The following is a 25,000-nucleotide window of genomic DNA, read 5'->3' as shown; positions in this document are numbered from 1 at the left end:
CATTATGGGGTATTGTCACTATGGGGTATTGTCACTATGGGTTATTGTCACTATGGGTTATTGTCACTATGGGGTATTGTCACTATGGGTTATTGTCACTATGGGGTATTGTCATTATGGGGTATTGTCATTATGGGGTATTGTCATTATGGGGTATTGTCACTATGGGGTATTGTCACTATGGGGTATTGTCATTATGGGATGGGGTACTGTCACTATGGGGTATTGTCATTATGGGGTATTGTCATTATGGGGTATTGTCACTATGGGTTATTGTCACTATGGGGTATTGTCACTATGGGTTATTGTCACTATGGGGTATTGTCATTATGGGGTATTGTCACTATGGGGTATTGTCACTATGGGGTATTGTCACTATGGGGTATTGTCATTATGGGGTATTGTCATTATGGGGTACTGTCACTATGGGGTATTGTGTGTGAGACGGGTGAGAGAGAAAACATCTACTTTGAATTCAGGCTGTAACACAACACAATGTTGAATAAGTCAAAAGGGGTATCAATACTCTCTGAAGGCCACCGTACATCACAGTAGAGATCAAGTTCACGGCAGGGTAGCCTAGTGGTTAGAGTGGAGGGGCGGCAGGGTAGCCTAGTGGTTAGAGTGGAGGGCGGCAGGGTAGCCTAGTGGTTAGAGTGGAGGGGCGGCAGGGTAGCCTAGTGGTTAGAGTGGAGGGGTGGCAGGGTAGCCTAGTGGTTAGAGTGGAGGGCGGCAGGGTAGCCTAGTGGTTAGAGTGGAGGGCGGCAGGGTAGCCTAGTGGTTAGAGTGGAGGGGCGGCAGGGTAGCCTAGTGGTTAGAGTGGAGGGGCGGCAGGGTAGCCTTGTGGTTAGAGTGGAGGGGCGGCAGGGTAGCCTAGTGGTTAGAGTGGAGGGGTGGCAGGGTAGCCTAGTGGTTAGAGTGGAGGGCGGCAGGGTAGCCTTGTGGTTAGAGTGGGGGCGGCAGGGTAGCCTAGTGGTTAGAGTGGAGGGGTGGCAGGGTAGCCTTGTGGTTAGAGTGGAGGGGTGGCAGGGTAGCCTTGTGGTTAGAGTGGAGGGGTGGCAGGGTAGCCTAGTGGTTAGAGTGGAGGGGTGGCAGGGTAGCCTAGTGGTTAGAGTGGAGGGGTGGCAGGGTAGCCTTGTGGTTAGAGTGGAGGGGCGGCAGGGTAGCCTAGTGGTTAGAGTGGAGGGTGGCAGGGTAGCCTTGTGGTTAGAGTGGAGGGGTGGCAGGGTAGCCTTGTGGTTAGAGTGGAGGGGCGGCAGGGTAGCCTAGTGGTTAGAGTGGAGGGGTGGCAGGGTAGCCTTGTGGTTAGAGTGGAGGGGCGGCAGGGTAGCCTAGTGGTTAGAGTGGAGGGGCGGCAGGGTAGCCTAGTGGTTAGAGTGGAGGGGCGGCAGGGTAGCCTTGTGGTTAGAGTGTTGGATTAGTAACCGGAAGGTTGCAAGTTCAAACCCCCTGTCGTTCTGCCCCTGAACAGGCAGTTAACCCACTGTTCCTAGGCCGTCATTGAAAATAAGAATTTGTTCTTAACTGACTTGCCTAGTTAAATAAAGGTAAAAAATCAATTAAAATAAAATCAAAAAAGTTCACAACGACCTTCAGTGTATTTCACACAGAGTTGGGAATTCGCTCATAAAGCCATCGCTGGGATGCTTCGGGAAACATGGTTAGGGTCCAGGCTGCAGCAGACCTATTAGCATTTGTGCTAACAACAACAGCAGAGAAGAATTAGCATCCATGCTAACACAACAGCAGAGAAGTATTAGCATCCATGCTAACACAACAACAGCAGAGAAGTATTAGTATCCATGCTAACACGACAGCAGAAAAGTACCTATAGGCCTATTGGTATCTATGCTAAAACTAGCATCCGTGCTAATGTAATACCAGAGAAATACTGTAGACTTATTGCTATCTATGCTAAAACTAGCATCCATGCTAATGTAATAACAGAGAAATACTGTAGACCTTATGGTATCTATGCTAAAACTAGCATCCGTGCTAATGTAATAACAGAGAAATACTGTAGACCTATTGGTATCTATGCTAAAACTAGCATCCATGCTAATGCAACAGTGCAAAAAGCGCTACCCTACTGTATTGTGCATAGATATAATGCAAACAGCCAGCAAAGACAGAACTACAGCCAGTTCGAACACAGGCCTCAAAAAACATCTCTCAATTAATCTCAGAAGAACAACAACCACTTGGCATCACGTGTCGATAAACATCTTGTATCCTTCAATGGCCGCATTAAAAGGTTTACAACAGTAAGAGTCACCAGCCGACACAGAATAGAGACAGCTGAGGATATAACTACATTATTCATTACCACTCTCTCTCTCTCTCCTATCTTTTTCTTTAACTCTCTCTCATTCCTTATTTTCCTCTCTCTCTCTCTCTCTCTCTCTCTCTCTCTCTCTCTCTCTCTCTCTCTCTCTCTCTCTCTCTTTCTCTCTTTCTCTCTCTCTGTCTCTGTCTCTGTCTCTGTCTCTGTCTCTGTCTCTGTCTCTGTCTCTGTCTCTGTCTCTGTCTCTGTCTCAGCTCTAATGAAAAAGTGATGTCTGATCAAAGAGAGAGAGGGATGATGAAGATGGATTGAAGCCAGAATGAGACAAGGCTCCTCCTCTTCATCTGCCAGCTAGCCTGTTCTGTCCGCCTGTGTTTCCTCACCAAATACAGCGTCTTGCTTTCTGACTTTAATGAGTTAATGGTCGTCGTGACATGAACTGTTCCCTGAAATGACGTCCGTCTGCATCCCGTCCTGGTTCTGTTCGTTGAGGTGACAGACAACGATTCGGGCCAGGAAAGGCCGTCAGAAGGAGACTTAAGATAAGAAAATATGACATTTTCCTACAGGACATTTCTTTTCTTTTTCCTGCTACTGCCGATCTCTGTTTCACTTGTTTTCAACCTACAGGGCTACCGCATCACAATGTCTATGTAGGTGGAAGAGACATGGACCGGAGAGCTACTGCCGATCTCTGTTTCACTTGTTGGACCGAAGAGCTACTTCAAGGCAGGAAACAGGGCTACCGCATCACAATGTCTATGTAGGTGGAAGAGACCTTCCTGTAGGAAACATCTACTGCCGATCTTCCTGTTTCATCTTGTTTTCAACCTACAGGGCCTTCCTGCATCTTCAGGAAACAGGAAACAGTCTATGTAGGTCTCTAGGGAACAGGAAACAAAGGACCGAGACCTTACTGAAGGAAACATCTCTAGGAAACAGGAAACAGAGGAGACCTTACTGTAGAAAACATCTCTAGGAAACAGGAAACAGAGGAGGAGACCTGACTGAAGGAAACATCTCTAGGACACAGGAAACAGAGGAGGACCTTACTGAAGGAAACATCTCTAGGACATAGGAAACAGAGGAGGAGACCTTACTGAAGGAAACATTTCTAGGAAACAGGAAACAGAGGGGCACCTGACTGTAGGAAACATCTCTAGGAAACAGGACACAGAGGAGGAGACCTGACTGAAGGAAACATCTCTAGGAAACAGGAAACAGAGGAGGAGACCTTACTGAAGGAAACATCTCTAGGAAACAGGAAACAGAGGAGGAGACCTGACTGAAGGAAACATCTCTAGGAAACAGGAAACAGAGGAGGACACCTTACTGAAGGAAACATCTCTAGGACATAGGAAACAGAGGAGGAGACCTGACTGAAGGAAACATCTCTAGGACATAGGAAACAGAGGAGGGCACCTGACTGTAGGAAACATCTCTAGGACAACAGGAAACAGAGGAGATGAGACATATTCTGCCCTGAAGGAAACATCTCTGAAACAAAAAACAGAGGAGGACCCTGATACTATGTCCCACCAGTCCTCCCTACCCTGATACATGTCCCCACCCAGTCCTCCTAACCCTGATACTATGTCCCACCCAGTCCTCCCTAACCCTGATACTATGTCCCAAGGAAACCCCATCTCCTCCCTAGAAACAGGAGACAGAGGAACCCTGATACTATGAGACCTGACTGAAGGAAACATCTCTAGGAAACAGGAGACAGAGGAGGATGACCCACCCAGTCCTCCCTAACCCTGACTGAAGGAAACATCTCTCCCTAGGATACAGATGTCCCCTGACTGAAGGAAACTATGTCCCCACAGTCCTCCCTAACCCTGATACTATGTCCCCACCCACTCAGTCCTCCCTAACATAGATACTATGTCCCCACCCAAACCTGATACTGATGTCCCCATCTCTAGGACATAGGAAACAGAGTCCTCCCTAACCCTGATACTATGACCCAGTCCTCCCTAACCTGACTATGTCCCCACCTACCCAGTCCTCCCTAAATACCTGTCCCCAAAGTCCTCCCTAACCCTAATACTATGTCCTACCCAGTCCTCCTAACCCTGATACTATGTCCTACCCAGTCCTCCCTAACCCTAATACTATGTCCCCACCCACCCAGTCCTCCCTAACCCTGATACTATGTCCCACCCAGTCCTCCCTAACCCTGATACTATGTCCTACCCAGTCCACCCTAACCCTGATACTATGTCCTACCCAGTCCTCCCTAACCCTGATACTATGTCCTACCCAGTCCTCCCTAACCCTGATACTATGTCCCCACCCAGTCCTCCCTAACCCTGATACTATGTCCCCACCCAGTCCTCCCTAACCCTGATACTATGTCCCACCCAGTCCTCCCTAACCCTGATACTATGTCCCACCCAGTCCTCCCTAACCCTGATACTATGTCCAAAGTCCTCCCTAACCCTGATACTATGTCCTACCCAGTCCTCCCTAACCCTGATACTATGTCCTATCCACCCTAACCCTGATACTATGTCCTACCCAGTCCTCCCTAACCCTGATACTATGTCCACACCCAGTCCTCCCTAACCCTGATACTATGTCCCCACCCAGTCCTCCCTAACCCTGATACTATGTCCCCACCCAGTCCTCCCTAACCCTAATACTATGTCCCCACCTAACCCCCTGATACTATGACCCCACCCACCCAGTCCTCCCTAACCCTGATACTATGTCCCACCCAGTCCTCCCTAACCCTGATACTATGTCCCCACCCACCCAGTCCTCCCTAACCCTGATACTATGTCCCCACCCACCCAGTCCTCCCTAACCCTGATACTATGTCCCACCCAGTCCTCCCTAACCCTGATGCTATGTCCCCACCCAGTCCTCCCTAACCCTGATACTATGTCCCCACCCAGTCCTCCCTAACCCTGATATTATGTCCCCACCCACCCAGTCCTCCCTAACCCTGATACTATGTCCTACCCAGTCCACCCTAACCCTGATACTATGTCCTACCCAGTCCTCCCTAACCCTGATACTATGTCCCCACCCAGTCCTCCCTAACCCTGATACTATGTCCTACCCAGTCCTCCCTAACCCTGATACTATGTCCCCACCCAGTCCTCCCCCTAACCCTCCTCCCTAACCCCGATACTATGTCCACCCCAGTCCTCCCTAACCCCGATACTATGTCCTACCCAGTCCTCCCTAACCCTGATACTATGTCCCCCAGTCCTCCCTAACCCTGATACTATGTCCTACCCAGTCCTCCCTAACCCTGATACTATGTCCCCACCCAGTCCTCCCTAACCCTGATACTATGTCCTACCCAGTCCTCCCTAACCCTGATACCCTACCCAGTCCTCCCTAACCCTGATACTATGTCCCCAGTCCTCCCTAACCCAGTCCTCCTCCCTAACCCTGATACTATGTCCTACCCAGTCCTCCCTAACCCTGATACTATGTCCTACCCAGTCCTCCCTAACCCTGATACTATGTCCCCACCCACCCAGTCCTCCCTAACCCTGATACTATGTCCTACCCAGTCCTCCCTAACCCTGATACTATGTCCCCACCCAGTCCTCCCTAACCCTGATACTATGTCCCCACCCAGTCCTCCCTAACCCTGATACTATGTCCTACCCAGTCCTCCCTAACCCTGATACTATGTCCTACCCAGTCCTCCCTAACCCTGATACTATGTCCTACCCAGTCCTCCCTAACCCTGATACTATGTCCCCACCCAGTCCTCCCTAACCCTGATACTATGTCCTCCCAGTCCTCCCTAACCCTGATACTATGTCCTACCCAGTCCTCCCTAACCCAGTCCTACCCAGTCCTCCCTAACCCTGATACTATGTCCCCACCCAGTCCTCCCTAACCCTGATACTATGTCCCCACCCAGTCCTCCCTAACCCTGATACTATGTCCCCAGTCCTCCCTAACCCTGATACTATGTCCCCACCCAGTCCTCCCTAACCCTGATACTATGTCCCCACCCAGTCCTCCCTAACCCTGATACTATGTCCTACCCAGTCCTCCCTAACCCTGATACTATGTCCCCACCCACCCAGTCCTCCCTAACCCTGATACTATGTCCTACCCAGTCCTCCCTAACCCTGATACTATGTCCCCACCCAGTCCTCCCTAACCCTGATACTATGTCCAACCCAGTCCTAACCTACTATGTCCCCCAGTCCTCCCTAACCCTGATACTATGTCCTACCCAGTCCTCCCTAACCCTGATCTATGTCCTACCCAGTCCTCCCTAACCCTGATACTATGTCCCCACCCACCCAGTCCCTCCCTAACCCTGATACTATGTCCTACCCAGTCCTCCCTAACCCTGATACTATGTCCTACCCAGTCCTCCCTAACCCTGATACTATGTCCCCACCTACCCAGTCCTCCCTAACCCTGATACTATGTCCCCACCCAGTCCTCCCTAACCCTGATACTATGTCCCCACCCACCCAGTCCTCCCTAACCCAGATACTATGTCCCCACCCAGTCCTCCCTAACCCTGATACTATGTCCCCACCTACCCAGTCCTCCCTAACCCTGATACTATGTCCCCACCTACCCAGTCCTCCCTAACCCTGATACTATGTCCCCACCTACCCAGTCCTCCCTAACCCTGATACCATGTCCCCACCTACCCAGTCCTCCCTAACCCTGATACTATGTCCTACCCAGTCCTCCCTAACCCTGATACTATGTCCACACCCAGTCCTCCCTAACCCTAATACTATGTCCCCACCCACCCAGTCCTCCCTAACCCTGATACATGTCCCCACCCACCCAGTCCTCCCTAACCCTGATACTATGTCCCCACCCAGCCTCCCTAACCCTGATACTATGTCCCCACCCAGTCCTCCCTAACCCTGATACTTCTGTCCTTACCCAGTCCTCCCTAACCCTGATACTATGTCCCTACAGAACCCTGATACTATGTCCCACCCAGTCCTCCCTAACCCTGATACTATGTCCTACCCAGTCCTCCCTAACCCTGATACTATGTCCCCACCCAGTCCTCCCTAACCCTGATACTATGTCCCCACCCAGTCCTCCCTAACAATACTATGTCCCCACCCAGTCCTCCCTAACCCTGGTACTATGTCCTACCCAGTCCTCCCTAACCCTGATACTATGTCCCCACCCAGTCCTCCCTAACCCTGATACTATGTCCCCACCCAGTCCAGTCCTCCCTAACCCTGATACTATGTCCCCACCCAGTCCTCCCTAACCCTGATACTATGTCCCCACCCAGTCCTCCCTAACCCTGATACTATGTCCCCACCTACCCAGTCCTCCCTAACCCTGATACTATGTCCTACCCAGTCCTCCCTAACCCTGATACTATGTCCCCACCCAGTCCTCCCTAACCCTGATACTATGTCCTACCCAGTCCTCCCTAACCCTGATACATGTCCCCACCTACCCAGTCCTCCCTAACCCTGATACTACGTCCCCACCCACAGTCCTCCCTAACCCTGATACTACACCCACCCAGTCCTCCCTAACCCTGATACTATGTCCCCACCCAGTCCTCCCTAACCCTGATACTATGTCCTACCCAGTCCTCCCTAACCCTGATACTATGTCCCACCCAGTCCTCCTTAACCCTGATACTATGTCTCACCCAGTCCTCCCTAACCCTGATACTATGTCCCACCCAGTCCTCCTTAACCCTGATACTATGTCTCACCCAGTCCTCCCTAACCCTGATACTATGTCCCACCCAGTCCTCCTTAACCCTGATACTATGTCCTACCCAGTCCTCCCTAACCCTGATACTATGTCCTACCCAGTCCTCCCTAACCCTGATACTATGTCCTACCCAGTCCTCCCTAACCCTGATACTATGTCCTACCCAGTCCTCCCTAACCCTGATACTATGTCCCACCCAGTCCTCCCTAACCCTAATACTATGTCCCACCCAGTCCTCCTTAACCCTGATACTATGTCCCCACCCACCCAGTCCTCCCTAACCCTGATACTATGTCCCCACCCACCCAGTCCTCCCTAACCCTGATACTATGTCCTACCCAGTCCTCCCTAACCCTGATACTATGTCCTACCCAGTCCTCCCTAACCCTGATACTATGTCCCACCCAGTCCTCCCTAACCCTGATACTATGTCCTACCCAGTCCTCCCTAACCCTGATACTATGTCCCACCCAGTCCTCCCTAACCCTGATACTATGTCCCCACCCACCCAGTCCTCCCTAACCCTGATACTATGTCCCCACCCACCCAGTCCTCCCTAACCCTGATACTATGTCCCCACCCAGTCCTCCCTAACCCTGATACTATGTCCTACCCAGTCCTCCCTAACCCTGATACTATGTCCCCACCTACCCAGTCCTCCCTAACCCTGATACTATGTCCCCACCCACCCAGTCCTCCCTAACCCTGATACTATGTCCCCACCCACCCAGTCCTCCTTAACCCTGATACTATGTCCCCACCCACCCAGTCCTCCCTAACCCTGATACTATGTCCCCACCCACCCAGTCCTCCTTAACCCTGATACTATGTCCCCACCCACCCAGTCCTCCCTAACCCTGATACTATGTCCCCACCCACCCAGTCCTCCCTAACCCTGATACTATGTCCTACCCAGTCCTCCCTAACCCTGATACTATGTCCTACCCAGTCCTCCCTAACCCTGATACTATGTCCCACCCAGTCCTCCCTAACCCTGATACTATGTCCTACCCAGTCCTCCCTAACCCTGATACTATGTCCCACCCAGTCCTCCCTAACCCTGATACTATGTCCCACCCAGTCCTCCCTAACCCTGATACTATGTCCCCACCCACCCAGTCCTCCCTAACCCTGATACTATGTCCCCACCCAGTCCTCCCTAACCCTGATACTATGTCCTACCCAGTCCTCCCTAACCCTGATACTATGTCCCCACCTACCCAGTCCTCCCTAACCCTGATACTATGTCCCCACCCACCCAGTCCTCCCTAACCCTGATACTATGTCCCCACCCACCCAGTCCTCCCTAACCCTGATACTATGTCCCCACCCAGTCCTCCCTAACCCTGATACTATGTCTCACCCAGTCCTCCCTAACCCTGATACTATGTCCACACCCAGTCCTCCCTAACCCTAATACTATGTCCCCACCCACCCAGTCCTCCCTAACCCTGATACTATGTCCCCACCTACCCAGTCCTCCCTAACCCTGATACTATGTCCCCACCCACCCAGTCCTCCCTAATCCTGATACTATGTCCCACCCAGTCCACCCTAACCCTGATACTATGTCCCCACCCACCCAGTCCTCCCTAACCCTGATACTATGTCCTACCCAGTCCTCCCTAACCCTAATACTATGTCCCCACCCAGTCCTCCCTAACCCTGATACTATGTCCCACCCAGTCCTCCCTAACCCTGATACTATGTCCCCACCCAGTCCTCCCTAACCCTGATACTATGTCCCCACCCAGTCCTCCCTAACCCTAATACTATGTCCCCACCTACCCAGTCCTCCCTAACCCTGATACTATGTCCCCACCCACCCAGTCCTCCCTAACCCTGATACTATGTCCCCACCCACCCAGTCCTCCCTAACCCTGATACTATGTCCCCACCCACCCAGTCCTCCCTAACCCTGATACTATGTCCCCACCCAGTCCTCCCTAACCCTGATACTATGTCCCCACCCACCCAGTCCTCCCTAACCCTGATACTATGTCCCACCCAGTCCTCCCTAACCCTGATACTATGTCCCCACCCAGTCCTCCCTAACCCTGATACTATGTCCCCACCCACCCAGTCCTCCCTAACCCTGATACAATGTCCTACCCAGTCCAGTCCTCCCTAACCCTGATACTATGTCCTACCCAGTCCTCCCTAACCCTGATACTCTGTCCTACCCAGTCCTCCCTAACCCTGATACTCTGTCCTACCCAGTCCAGTCCTCCCTAACCCTGATACTATGTCCTACCCAGTCCTCCCTAACCCTGATACTATGTCCCCACCCAGTCCAGTCCTCCCTAACCCTGATACTATGTCCTACCCAGTCCTCCCTAACCCTGATACTATGTCCCCACCCAGTCCAGTCCTCCCTAACCCTGATACTATGTCCTACCCAGTCCTCCCTAACCCTGATACTATGTCCCCACCCAGTCCAGTCCTCCCTAACCCTGATACTATGTCCCACCCAGTCCTCCCTAACCCTGATACTATGTCCCCACCCACCCAGTCCTCCCTAACCCTGATACTATGTCCTACCCAGTCCTCCCTAACCCTGATACTGTCCCACCCAGTCCTCCCTAACCCTGATACTATGTCCCCATCCAGTCCTCCCTAACCCTGATACTATGTCCTACCCAGTCCTCCCTAACCCTGATACTATGTCCTACCCAGTCCTCCCTAACCCTGATACTATGTCCCACCCAGTCCTCCCTAACCCTGATACTATGTCCTACCCAGTCCTCCCTAACCCTGATACTATGTCCCACCCAGTCCTCCCTAACCCTAATACTATGTCCTACCCAGTCCTCCCTAACCCTGATACTATGACCCCACCCAGTCCTCCCTAACCCTGATACTATGTCCCACCCAGTCCTCCCTAACCCTGATACTATGTCCTACCCAGTCCTCCCTAACCCTGATACTATGTCCACACCCAGTCCTCCCTAACCCTGATACTATGTCCCACCCAGTCCAGTCCTCCCTAACCCTGATACTATGTCCAACCCAGTCCTATCTAACCCAGTCCAGTCCTACCCAGCCCAGTCCTATCTAATCCAGTCCAGTCCTATCTAACCCAGCCCAGTCCTACCTCACCCAGCCCTGCCTAACCCAGTCCAGTCCTACCTAACCCAGCCGTACCTAACCCAGTCCTATCTAACCCAGTCCTACCTAACCCAGCCCTGTCTAACCCAGCCGTACCTAACCCAGCCCAGTCCTGTCTAACCCAGCCCTGCCTAACCCAGTCCAGTCCTATCTAACCCAGTCCTACCCAGCCCAGTCCTACCTAACCCAGCCCGGTTCTGGTCTTACCTTCCAGCAGATCTCTGGCCAGCCCAGGCTCCGCCCCAGTGGACCTGACGTCCGACAGGACGGCGTCCATGTCCAGAGTCATGTGATCATGTGGATGGGCTGCCCAGGCCGCTGGTCACCTTAGTGGACGCCAGCCTTCACACTGTCATCTGGGAACACGAGGACACACACATACACACACATACACAGACACACACACACACACACAGACACACACACACAGACACACACATATTTCACACACAGACATAGACGCACACACACACAGACACACACACACACACATACACACACACACACACACACACACACACACACACACACACACACACACAGACAGACAGCACACACACACACAGACATCCAAACACACACACAGACACACACACACAGACACACACAGACACACACACACACACAGACACACACACGCACACAGACACACACGCACACACAACCAGTTTGATGAGTCCATACTTGTAGCTTTGCGAAGGCAGTGTGAACTAACCAGAGTGTCACAACAGTAGCCTGTCATATTCCAGGGGACATCACACTGCGCCTGGAGAAAAAGGTGGACTTGAACGTGTGTGTGTGTACAGCTGCACGTGCCTCCACATAGTCTGTGTGTGTGTGTGTGTGTGTGTGTGTGTGTGTGTGTGTGTGTGTGTGTGTGTGTGGTGTGTGTGTGTGTGTGTGTGTGTGTGTGTGTGTGTGTGTGTGTGTGTGTGTGTGTGTGTGTGTGTGTGTGTCTGTGTGTGTGTGTGTGTGTGTGTGTGTGTGTGTCTGTGTGTGTGTGCGTCTATGTCTGTGTGTGTGTGTATGTGTGTGTCTGTGTGTGTGTGTCTGTGTGTGTGTGTGTGTGTGTGTCTGTGTATGTGTGTGTATGTATGTGTGTGGAAAATGATTAACAGCAGAAACTATGAATGATTAACATGATTACCTTCAGTCTACTGTCTACCTCATCATAATGACCCTGGTTCTGGAAGTTACCTTCAGTCTACTGTCTACCTCATCATAATGACCCTGGTTCAGGAAGTTACCTTCAGTCTACTGTCTACCTCATCATAATGACCCTGGTTCTGGAAGTTACCTTCAGTCTACTGTCTACCTCATCATAATGACCCTGGTTCTGGAAGTTACCTTCAGTCTACTGTCTACCTCATCATAATGACCCTGGTTCTGGAAGTTACCTTCAGTCTACTGTCTACCTCATCATAATGACCCTGGTTCTGGAAGTTAACTTCAGTCTACTGTCTACCTCATGATAATGACCCTGGTTCTGGAAGTGCATATTCAGTCTACTGTCGACCTCATTATAATGACCCTGGTTCTGGAAGTAACCTTCAGTCTACTGTCTACCTCATTATAATGACCCTGGTTCTGGAAGTAACCTTCAGTCTACTGTCTATCTCATTATAATGACCCTGGTTCTGGAAGTAACCTTCAGTCTACTGTCTACCTCATCATAATGACCCTGGTTCTGGAAGTAACCTTCAGTCTACTGTCTACCTCATCATAATGACCCTGGTTCTGGAAGTTACCTTCAGTCTACTGTCTACCTCATCATAATGACCCTGGTTCTGGAAGTTACCTTCAGTCTACTGTCTACCTCATCATAATGACCCTGGTTCTGGAAGTTACCTTCAGTCTACTGTCTACCTCATCATAATGACCCTGGTTCTGGAAGTTAACTTCAGTCTACTGTCTACCTCATGATAATGACCCTGGTTCTGGAAGTGCATATTCAGTCTACTGTCGACCTCATTATAATGACCCTGGTTCTGGAAGTAACCTTCAGTCTACTGTCTACCTCATTATAATGACCCTGGTTCTGGAAGTAACCTTCAGTCTACTGTCTACCTCATTATAATGACCCTGGTTCTGGAAGTAACCTTCAGTCTACTGTCTACCTCATCATAATGACCCTGGTTCTGGAAGTAACCTTCAGTCTACTGTCTACCTCATCATAATGACCCTGGTTCTGGAAGTTACCTTCAGTCTACTGTCGACCTCATCATAATGACCCTGGTTCAGGAAGTTACCTTCAGTCTACTGTCTACCTCATCATAATGACCCTGGTTCTGGAAGTTACCTTCAGTCTACTGTCTACCTCATCATAATGACCCTGGTTCTGGAAGTTACCTTCAGTCTACTGTCTACCTCATCATAATGACCCTGGTTCTGGAAGTTAACTTCAGTCTACTGTCTACCTCATGATAATGACCCTGGTTCTGGAAGTGCATATTCAGTCTACTGTCGACCTCATTATAATGACCCTGGTTCCTGAAGTAACCTTCAGTCTACTGTCTACCTCATTATAATGACCCTGGTTCTGGAAGTAACCTTCAGTCTACTGTCTATCTCATTATAATGACCCTGGTTCTGGAAGTAACCTTCAGTCTACTGTCTACCTCATCATAATGACCCTGGTTCTGGAAGTAACCTTCAGTCTACTGTCTACCTCATCATAATGACCCTGGTTCTGGAAGTTACCTTCAGTCTACTGTCTACCTCATCATAATGACCCTGGTTCTGGAAGTTACCTTCAGTCTACTGTCTACCTCATCATAATGACCCTGGTTCTGGAAGTTACCTTCAGTCTACTGTCTACCTCATCATAATGACCCTGGTTCTGGAAGTTAACTTCAGTCTACTGTCTACCTCATGATAATGACCCTGGTTCTGGAAGTGCATATTCAGTCTACTGTCGACCTCATTATAATGACCCTGGTTCTGGAAGTAACCTTCAGTCTACTGTCTACCTCATTATAATGACCCTGGTTCTGGAAGTAACCTTCAGTCTACTGTCTACCTCATTATAATGACCCTGGTTCTGGAAGTAACCTTCAGTCTACTGTCTACCTCATCATAATGACCCTGGTTCTGGAAGTAACCTTCAGTCTACTGTCTACCTCATCATAATGACCCTGGTTCTGGAAGTTACCTTCAGTCTACTGTCGACCTCATCATAATGACCCTGGTTCAGGAAGTTACCTTCAGTCTACTGTCTACCTCATCATAATGACCCTGGTTCTGGAAGTTACCTTCAGTCTACTGTCTACCTCATCATAATGACCCTGGTTCTGGAAGTTACCTTCAGTCTACTGTCTACCTCATCATAATGACCCTGGTTCTGGAAGTTACCTTCAGTCTACTGTCTACCTCATCATAATGACCCTGGTTCTGGAAGTTAACTTCAGTCTACTGTCTACCTCATGATAATGACCCTGGTTCTGGAAGTGCATATTCAGTCTACTGTCGACCTCATTATAATGACCCTGGTTCTGGAAGTAACCTTCAGTCTACTGTCTACCTCATTATAATGACCCTGGTTCTGGAAGTAACCTTCAGTCTACTGTCTACCTCATTATAATGACCCTGGTTCTGGAAGTAACCTTCAGTCTACTGTCTACCTCATCATAATGACCCTGGTTCTGGAAGTAACCTTCAGTCTACTGTCTACCTCATCATAATGACCCTGGTTCTGGAAGTTAACTTCAGTCTACTGTCTACCTCATCATAATGACCCTGGTTCTGGAAGTTAACTTCAGTCTACTGTCTACCTCATGATAATGACCCTGGTTCTGGAAGTGCATATTCAGTCTACTGTCGACCTCATTATAATGACCCTGGTTCTGGAAGTAACCTTCAGTCTACTGTCTACCTCATTATAATGACCCTGGTTCTGGAAGTAACCTTCAGTCTACTGTCTACCTCATTATAATGACCCTGGTTCTGGAAGTAACCTTCAGTCTACTGTCTACCTCATCATAATGACCCTGGTTCTGGAAGTTAACTTCAGTCTACTGTCTACCTCATCATAATGACCCTGGTTCTGGAAGTAACCTTCAGTCTACTGTCGACCTCATCATATTCAGGGAAGGAGGTGTGTATTTTATCCATTAGCCAAGAACTGTTAATCTGCTCCTGTTTCTATACTATACTATACTATACTGTTTCTATACTACTCTCTACTGTCAGACCAAACCCCTATATTTACCCTCTACTATATCTACGGTCAGACCAAACCTCTATATTTACCCCTCTACTATATCTACTATCAGACCAAACCCCTATATTTACCCCTCTACTATATCTACTGTCAGACCAAACCTCTATATTTACCCTCTACTATATCTACTGTCAGACCAATCCTCTATATTTACCCTCTACTATATCTACTGTCAGACCAAACCTCTATATTTACCCCTCTACTATATCTACTGTCAGACCAAACCCCTATATTTACCCCTCTACTATATCTACTGTCAGACCAAACCTCTACCCCTCTACTATATCTACTGTCAGACCAAACCTCTATATTTACCCTCTACTATATCTACTGTCAGACCAAACCCCTACCCCTCTACTATATCTACTGTCAGACCAATCCCCTACCCATCTACTATATCTACTGTCAGACCAAACCTCTATATTTACCCCTCTACTATATCTACTGTCAGACCAAACCCCTATATTTACCCCTCTACTATATCTACAGTCAGACCAAACCTCTACCCCTCTACTATATCTACTGTCAGACCAAACCTCTATATTTACCCTCTACTATATCTACTGTCAGACCAAACCCCTACCCCTCTACTATATCTACTGTCAGACCAAACCTCTACCCCTCTACTATATCTACTGTCAGACCAAACCTCTATATTTACCCTCTACTATATCTACTGTCAGACCAAACCTCTATATTTACCCCTCTACTATATCTACTGTCAGACCAAACCTCTATATTTACCCCTCTACTATATCTACTGTCAGACCAAACCCCTATATTTACCCCTCTACTATATCTACAGTCAGACCAAACCTCTACCCCTCTACTATATCTACTGTCAGACCAAACCTCTATATTTACCCTCTACTATATCTACTGTCAGACCAAACCCCTACCCCTCTACTATATCTACTGTCAGACCAATCCCCTACCCCTCTACTATATCTACTGTCAGACCAAACCTCTATATTTACCCCTCTACTATATCTACTGTCAGACCAAACCTCTATATTTACCCCTCTACTATATCTACTGTCAGACCAAACCTCTATATTTACCCCTCTACTATATCTACTGTCAGACCAAACCCCTATATTTACCCCTCTACTATATCTACTGTCAGACCAATCCCCTACCCCTCTACTATATCTACTGTCAGACCAAACCTCTATATTTGTGTCTCTCTCTCTCTCTCTCTCTCTCTCTCTCTCTCTCTCTCTCTCTCTCTCTTTCTCCCAGTCTCTCTCTCTCTCTCTCTCCCAACTCACTCCAGATAAAATACTCCAACTGTCTAACAACACAACATCCACCAGACAGACCTCTGTGAAGTTAATAACAAGCCCAATGAGAGAGATGTTTTTGAGATGGGTTTTTTTGTCTTTCAAAAACAAGAACATTTCTATAGTGACCCAACACTTTAACAGTAGTGTAAATTCTTTCCAAATACCACCTGAATTCAAGAACGACCCTCCTATAAAAACACATTTGACTGAACAATGAAAATGTAAGATGGACTCCAAAGAAAATTATATATTTCAGGGATAGGTGGAATATAGCCTCATCATTACATGAAAAATAACTTCTGCAGTACAGATTATAGCAGTAGTTAAAGTAGTAGAAGAAGAAGCAGTAGAAGAAGCAGTAGAAGAAGAAGCAGTAGAAGAAGAAGAAGCAGTAAAAGAAGAAGCAGTAGAAGAAGAAGAAGCAGTAAAAGAAGAAGAAGCAGTAGAAGATGAAGAAGAAGCAGTAGAGGAAGAAGAAGAAGCAGTAGAAGAAGAAGAAGCAGTAGAAGAATATGAAGCAGTAGAAGAAGAAGAAGAAGCAGTAGAAGAAGAAGAAGCAGCAGTAGAAGAAGAAGAAGCAGCAGTAGAAGAAGAAGAAGCAGCAGTAGAAGAAGAAGAAGCAGTAGAAGAAGAAGAAGCAGCAGTAGAAGAAGAAGCAGTAGAAGAACAAGAAGCAGTATAAGCAGCAGTAGAAGAAGAAGAAGCAGTAGAAGAAGAATAAGCAGCAGTAGAAGAAGAAGCAGTAGAAGAAGAAGAAGCAGTATAAGCAGCAGTAGAAGAAGAAGAAGCAGTAGAAGAAGAAGAAGCAGTAGAAGCAGCAGTAGAAGAAGAAGAAGCAGTAGAAGAAGAAGAAGCAGCAGTAGAAGAAGAAGCAGTAGAAGAAGAAGAAGCAGTAGAAGAAGAAGAAGCAGTAGAAGAATATGAAGCAGTAGAAGAAGAAGAAGCAGTAAAAGAAGAAGCAGTAGAAGAAGAAGAAGCAGTAAAAGAAGAAGAAGCAGTAGAAGATGAAGAAGAAGCAGTAGAGGAAGAAGAAGAAGCAGTAGAAGAAGAAGAAGCAGTAGAAGAATATGAAGCAGTAGAAGAAGAAGAAGAAGCAGTAGAAGAAGAAGAAGCAGCAGTAGAAGAAGAAGAAGCAGCAGTAGAAGAAGAAGAAGCAGCAGTAGAAGAAGAAGAAGCAGTAGAAGAAGAAGAAGCAGCAGTAGAAGAAGAAGCAGTAGAAGAACAAGAAGCAGTATAAGCAGCAGTAGAAGAAGAAGAAGCAGTAGAAGAAGAAGAAGCAGCAGTAGAAGAAGAAGCAGTAGAAGAAGAAGAAGCAGTATAAGCAGCAGTAGAAGAAGAAGAAGCAGTAGAAGAAGAAGAAGCAGTAGAAGCAGCAGTAGAAGAAGAAGAAGCAGTAGAAGAAGAAGAAGCAGCAGTAGAAGAAGAAGCAGTAGAAGAAGAAGAAGCAGTAGAAGAAGCAGCAGTAGAAGAAGAAGAAGCAGTAGAAGCAGCAGTAGAAGAAGAAGCAGTAGAAGCAGCAGTAGAAGAAGAAGAAGCAGTAGAAGCAGCAGTAGAAGAAGAAGAAGCAGTAGAAGCAGCAGTAGAAGAAGAAGAAGCAGTAGAAGCAGCAGTAGAAGAAGAAGAAGCAGTAGAAGAAGCAGCAGTAGAAGAAGAAGAAGCAGTAGAAGAAGCAGCAGTAGAAGAAGAAGAAGCAGTAGAAGAAGCAGCAGTAGAAGAAGAAGAAGCAGTAGAAGCAGCAGTAGAAGAAGAAGAAGCAGTAGAAGCAGCAGTAGAAGAAGAAGAAGCAGTAGAAGCAGCAGTAGAAGAAGAAGAAGCAGTAGAAGAAGCAGCAGTAGAAGAAGCAGCAGTAGAAGAAGAAGCAGTAGAAGAAGCAGTAGAAGAAGAAGAAGCAGTAGAAGAGGTCAGACTTACTTCTATCTGATCACAGTGGGGTTGTTAGATGCCCTTTCTGAGGCATGCTTGTGTCTGGCATCACACACAACGGCTCTACTCTTTAATCCATCGTTTCACCGGCAGACATGATGGAGGGAACACCGGTTACTGAGAGAAAGAGAGAAGAACAACACCTTAGAACATTGACCTTCTCATTGGACACCAGAGATGTAATTTCATGAATGTCAGTCAATCATTTAAGTCACTGAGCAGACACTCTTATCCAGAGAGACCAACAGTAATTAGTGAGTCCATACATTTTGTGACTGGTCCTCCGTGGGAATCCAACCCACAACACTGGTGTTGCAAGCACCACACTCTACCACCTGAGCCATATATTATCTAGATGTCCTCTCTCTCTCACTCACTCACTCACTCACACTCACTCACTCACTCACTCACTCACTCACTCACTCACTCACTCACTCACTCACTCACTCACTCACTCACTCACTCACTCACTCACTCTCACACACACAGTCTGCATGCCCAATTTGATCATTGGTTGACTTTCAACAGCCTGAGAAAGGCTCATATTCTCTGAACTGCAGAACATCCGATGTTTGCATGGACAGCTGGTGTGAGTAAAGGCTGCTCTGAGATCAGGTACAAAGCTATGAAGAGTTGATTCACAACGTCATGGAAAAAGCTTTACTTGAATAGGCTATACTCCTGATAAGTGCAACGGATTTGGGATCGCTGTGAATGTTTAGTGTGACTAAAACAGTCTGGACCAGAGAGAGAGACAGAGAGAGACAGAAAGAGAGAGACAGAAAGAGACAGAGAGAGACAGATAGACAGAGAGAGACAGAGAGAAAGAGAGAGAGAGAGAAAGAGAGAGAGAGCTAGATTACTTGTTGGTTATTACTGCATTGTCAGAACTAGAAGCACAAGCATTTCTCTACACTCGCACTAACATCTGCTAACCATGTGTATGTGACAAATAACATTTGATTTGATTTGATTTGAGACACAGAGACACAGAGAGACACAGAGAGAGAGAGAGAGAGAGAGAGAGAGAGAGAGAGAGAGAGAGAGAGAGAGAGAGAGAGAGAGAGAGAGAGAGAGAGAGAGAGACAGAGAGAGACAGAGAGAGAGAGACAGCAAGAGAGAGAGAGACAGAGAGAGAGAGGGAGACAGCGAGACAGAGAGAGAGATACAGAGAGACAGAGACAGAGCGACAGAGAGACAGAGAGAGAGAGAGAAACAGAGAGAGAGAGACAGAGAGACAGAGAGAGAGAGAGAGAGAGAGAGAGAGAGAGAGAAACAGAGAGATACAGAGATACAGAGAGACAGAGAGAGAGAGAGACAGAGACAGAGACAGAGAGACAGAGAGAGAGAGAGACAGAGAGAGAGACACAGAGAGAGAGAGACAGAGAGAGAGACACAGAGAGAGAGAGAGAGAGAGAGAGAGAGAGAGAGAGAGAGAGAGAGAGAGAGAGAGAGAGAGAGAGAGAGAGAGAGACAGAGAGACAGAGAGAGAGAGAGGGGTAGAGAGACAGAGAGAGAGAGAGAGAGAGAGAGAGAGAGAGAGAGAGAGAGAGAGAGAGAGAGAGAGAGAGAGAGAGAGAGAGAGAGAGACACAGAGAGAGAGAGACACAGAGAGAGAGAGAGAGACAGAGAGAGAGAGAGAGAGAGAGAGAGAGAGAGAGAGAGAGAGAGAGAGAGAGAGAGAGAGAGAGAGAGAGAGAGAGAGAGAGAGAGAGAGAGAGAGAGAGAGAGAGAGAGAGAGACACAGAGAGAGAGAGAGACAGAGAGAGAGAGAGAGAGAGAGAGAGAGAGAGAGAGAGAGAGAGAGAGAGAGAGAGAGAGAGAGAGAGAGAGAGAGAGAGAGAGAGAGAGAGAGAGAGAGACATCTAGTCATTGGATGAGTGCTTAGTATTTCCACTGGGAGGAGTGCTGAGCTTCCAGGAACCAATTATAAAGGTAGTAATGATGGTTCTCTTTGACGTCCAACCAGTTGCTGTTGTTGTTGGTAAGGAGGAGAGTTGTACCTGGTTGTACCTAGAACCGAGAGCTGTGACATGGGAGGTACGCCCATCTAATAACGTTCATGTCCTAGATTGTTGCTCATTGTTCCTAAACTCTGCTGATTAACATCCCAGAGGATTTATGTTGACGTCCGTAGGTTGTTGTTGACTGTGGTGATGGTATGAGGTGTATCTACAGCTGAATGGGAGGAGTGACATAAGAGAGGTCCCTCTGACCGTGTTGTGTTCTAGATACCATCTGACCGTGTTGTGTTCTAGATACCATCTGACCGTGTTGTGTTCTAGATATCATCTGTTCTAGATACCCTCTGACTGTGTTGTGTTCTAGATACCCTCTGACCGTGTTGTGTTCTAGATACCCTCTGACCGTGTTGTGTTCTAGATACCCTCTGACCGTGTTGTGTTCTAGATACCATCTGACCGTGTTGTGTTCTAGATACCCTCTGACCGTGTTGTGTTCTAGATACCATCTGACCGTGTTGTGTTCTAGATACCCTCTGACCGTGTTGTGTTCTAGATACCCTCTGACTGTGTTGTGTTCTAGATACCCTCTGACCGTGTTGTGTTCTAGATACCCTCTGACCGTGTTGTGTTCTAGATACCCTCTGACTGTGTTGTGTTCTAGATACCCTCTGACCGTGTTGTGTTCTAGATACCATACATTACTGTAGATGTGAGAGATTCTAAAGGGCAGGAGACATCACATGTTTTAGTCCCGTACGGATTAGTCCTTAACACCGCCAAAGATTCCTACATACCATAATGGCACCCTATTCCCTACATAGTGCTCTGCTTTTGGCCAAGGGGCAATAGGGCTCTGGTCGAAAGTAGTGCACTATATAGGGATTAGGGTGCCATTTTGGGACGTATTCCATGACTCAAGGACAAAAACAACTCATTAACAGCCTCAAACATCCCTCTCAAATCAAGTCTGATTCATCCAACACGCATCCATTGACAAAGAGCCAATTTGGCAGCTCTCCAGTCACTGTGTCACTGACATGTGGAGAGAACTGAGGGGGAGATTAAACTTCCAGATTCATTTAATTCACCACCGTGTAATAGGAAGATATCAATCAGCGTCTCAAATGGCACCCTACACCCTACAGAGTGCACTACTTTAGGCCAGACAAATGGCACCCTACACCCTACAGAGTGCACTACTTTAGACCAGACAAATGGAACACTATTCCCTTTATAGGGCACTACTTTAGACCAGACAAATAGAACACTATCACCTTTATAGTGCACTACTTTAGACCAGACAAATGGAACACTATTCCCTTTATAGGGCACTACTTTAGGCCAGACAAATGGAACACTATCACCTTTATAGTGCACTACTTTAGGCCAGACAAATGGAACACTATCACCTTTATAGTGCACTACTTTAGGCCAGACAAATGGAACACTATCACCTTTATAGTGCACTACTTTAGGCCAGACAAATGGAACACTATCACCTTTATAGTGCACTACTTTAGACCAGACAAATGGAACACTATCACCTTTATAGTGCACTACTTTAGGCCAGACAAATAGAACACTATTCCCTTTATAGTGCACTACTTTAGACCAGACAAATGGAACACTATTCCCTTTATAGTGCACTACTTTAGGCCAGACAAATGGAACACTATCACCTTTATAGTGCACTACTTTAGGTCAGACAAATAGAACACTATCACCTTTATAGTGCACTACTTTAGACCAGACAAATGGAACACTATAACCTTTATAGTGCACTACTTTAGACCAGACAAATAGAACACTATCACCTTTATAGTGCACTACTTTAGGCCAGACAAATGGAACACTATCACCTTTATAGTGCACTACTTTAGGCCAGACAAATAGAACACTATTCCCTTTATAGGGTACTACTTTAGACCAGACAAATAGAACAATATTCCCTTTATAGGGCACTACTTTAGACCAGACAAATGGAACACTATTCCCTTTATAGGGCACTACTTTAGGCCACACAAATGGAACACTATCACCTTTATAGTGCACTACTTTAGACCAGACAAATGGAACACTATTCCCTTTATAGGGCACTACTTTAGGTCAGACAAATGGAACACTATCACCTTTATAGTGCACTACTTTAGACCAGACAAATGGAACACTATTCCCTTTATAGTGCACTACTTTAGACCAGACAAATGGAACACTATCACCTTTATAGTGCACTACTTTAGACCAGACAAATAGAACACTATTCCCTTTATAGGGCACTACTTTAGACCAGACAAATAGAACACTATTCCCTTTATAGGGCACTACTTTAGACCAGACAAATAGAACACTATTCCCTTTATAGTGCACTGCTTTAGACCAGACAAATATAACACTATTCCCTTTATAGGGCACTACTTTAGACCAGACAAATGGCACCCTACACCCTACAGAGTGCACTACTTTAGACCAGACAAATGTCACCCTACACCCTACATAGTGCACTACTTTAGACCAGACAAATGTCCCCCTATCACCTTTATAGGGCACTACTTTAGACCAGACAAATAGAACACTATCACACCTTTATAGGGCACTACTTTAGACCAGCCAAATGGCACCCTATTCCCTACATAGTGCACTACTTTAGACCAGACAAATGTCACGCCAACCCCCTACATAGTGCACTACTTGAGGCCCTGGTCTAAAGTAGTAGTGCACTATGAAGGGAATAGGGTGCTATTTGGCGCGCGTCATATTTCGCCGATGTCCCATCCTGAAGAACCATAGGAAACAGTCCCTTCGATCCCTGTACTGTGGACGAAGGATCTCAGACGAAAACAAATGAGACATTTCTCCTCTTCACAAAGCACGCCGTTGGGGAAGAAAACCGCTTAAAAATAGAAAGAGCATGGCGCTTGTAACGCCAGGGTAGTGGGTTCGATTCCTGGGACCACCCATACGTAGAATGTATGCACGCATGACTGTAAGTCGCTTTGGATAAAAGCGTCTGCTAAATGGCATATATATATATATATATTAAGAACTGTTGTGTTCTCTGCATGTCGGTGATCAGCGTTCATCAGAATGAATATTTATTGTTTACCTACACAAAAAGACTGGAAATAATGTTGAGACAAAACTCTCCAACGGCAGACTTAATAATCATCTCATACACTTCTTCTATCTGGTTAGTTTGACCCAGTGAACCTGACTACATTTAGATAACTAGACTCCCTTCTGGTTAGTTTGACCCAGTGAACCTGACTACATTTAGATAACTAGACTCCCTTCTGGTTAGTTTGACCCAGTGAACCTGACTACATTTAGATAACTAGACTCCCTTCTGGTTAGTTTGACCCAGTGAACCTGACTACATTTAGATAACTAGACTTCCCTTCTGGTTAGTTTAACCCAGTAAACCTGACTACATAATGGAGAGATGCAGTTAACCAAATCAGACTAGACCCACATGGTGTCCTAGGTTTCTTTGGTCCCAGACAGCCCAAGATCCACTAGTCAGTATTCAGACCTACTAGTCAGTACTCACATGCACTAGTCAGTACTCACATCCACTAGTCAGTACTCAGATCTACTAGTCACTACTCACATCCACTAGTCAGTACTCACATCTACTAGTCAGTACTCAGATCTACTAGTCAGTACTCACATCCACTAGTCAGTACTCACATCCACTAGTCAGTACTCAGATCTACTAGTCAGTACTCAGATCTACTAGTCAGTACTCAGATCTACTAGTCAGTACTCAGATCCACTAGTCAGTACTCAGACCCACTAGTCAGTACTCAGACCTACTAGTCAGTACTCACATCCACTAGTCAGTACTCACATCCACTAGTCAGTACTCAGACCTACTAGTCAGTACTCACATCTACTAGTCAGTACTCACATCTACTAGTCAGTACTCAGACCTACTAGTCAGTACTCACATCTACTAGTCAGTACTCTCATCCACTAGTCAGTACTGAGACACACTAGTCAGTACTCAGACCTACTAGTCAGTACTCAGACCTACTAGTCAGTACTCACATCTACTAGTCAGTACTCACATCCACTAGTCAGTACTCAGACCTACTAGTCAGTACTCACATCTACTAGTCAGTACTCACATCTACTAGTCAGTACTCAGACCTACTAGTCAGTACTCACATCTACTAGTCAGTACTCAGACCTACTAGTCAGTACTCTCATCCACTAGTCAGTACTGAGACACACTAGTCAGTACTCAGACCTACTAGTCAGTACTCAGACCTACTAGTCAGTACTCAGACACACTAGTCAGTACTCAGACACACTAGTCAGTACTCACATCCACTAGTCAGTACTCACATCCACTAGTCAGTACTCACATCCACTAGTCAGTACTCAGACCTACTAGTCAGTACTCAGACCTACTAGTCAGTACTCAGACACACTAGTCAGTAGTCAGATCCACTAGTCAGTACTCAGATCCACTAGTCAGTACTCAGATCCACTAGTCAGTACTCAGATCCACTAGTCA

The 25,000-nt window shown here is 47.2% G+C and overlaps 1 protein-coding gene and 1 long non-coding RNA gene across 2 annotated transcripts in view; both read right to left on the bottom strand.

Moving 5' to 3' along the window:
* Positions 1 to 11,407, bottom strand: part of LOC124019500 (OTU domain-containing protein 7A-like) — a 76,689-nt gene extending 65,282 nt beyond the window's left edge. The window contains 1 exon segment of the mRNA XM_046334855.1: positions 11,297 to 11,407. Within this exon segment, the coding sequence (XP_046190811.1) occupies positions 11,297 to 11,378 (82 nt within the window). The 5' untranslated portion in view covers positions 11,379 to 11,407.
* Positions 11,408 to 11,409: 2 nt separating this feature from the next.
* LOC124019504 overlaps positions 11,410 to 25,000 on the bottom strand; it is a 43,345-nt gene continuing 29,754 nt past the window's right edge. Inside the window, exons 2-3 of the long non-coding RNA XR_006835788.1 lie at positions 18,506 to 18,634; positions 11,410 to 11,445 (exon numbers count right to left, since the gene is read on the bottom strand). This is a non-coding gene — a long non-coding RNA (uncharacterized LOC124019504). The remainder of the gene's footprint in view (positions 11,446 to 18,505; positions 18,635 to 25,000) is intronic.

Source organism: Oncorhynchus gorbuscha, unplaced genomic scaffold, assembly GCF_021184085.1.
Source record: "Oncorhynchus gorbuscha isolate QuinsamMale2020 ecotype Even-year unplaced genomic scaffold, OgorEven_v1.0 Un_scaffold_611, whole genome shotgun sequence".
Lineage (NCBI taxonomy): Eukaryota > Metazoa > Chordata > Actinopteri > Salmoniformes > Salmonidae > Oncorhynchus > Oncorhynchus gorbuscha.
This window is presented reverse-complemented; position numbering and strand designations above follow the sequence as displayed.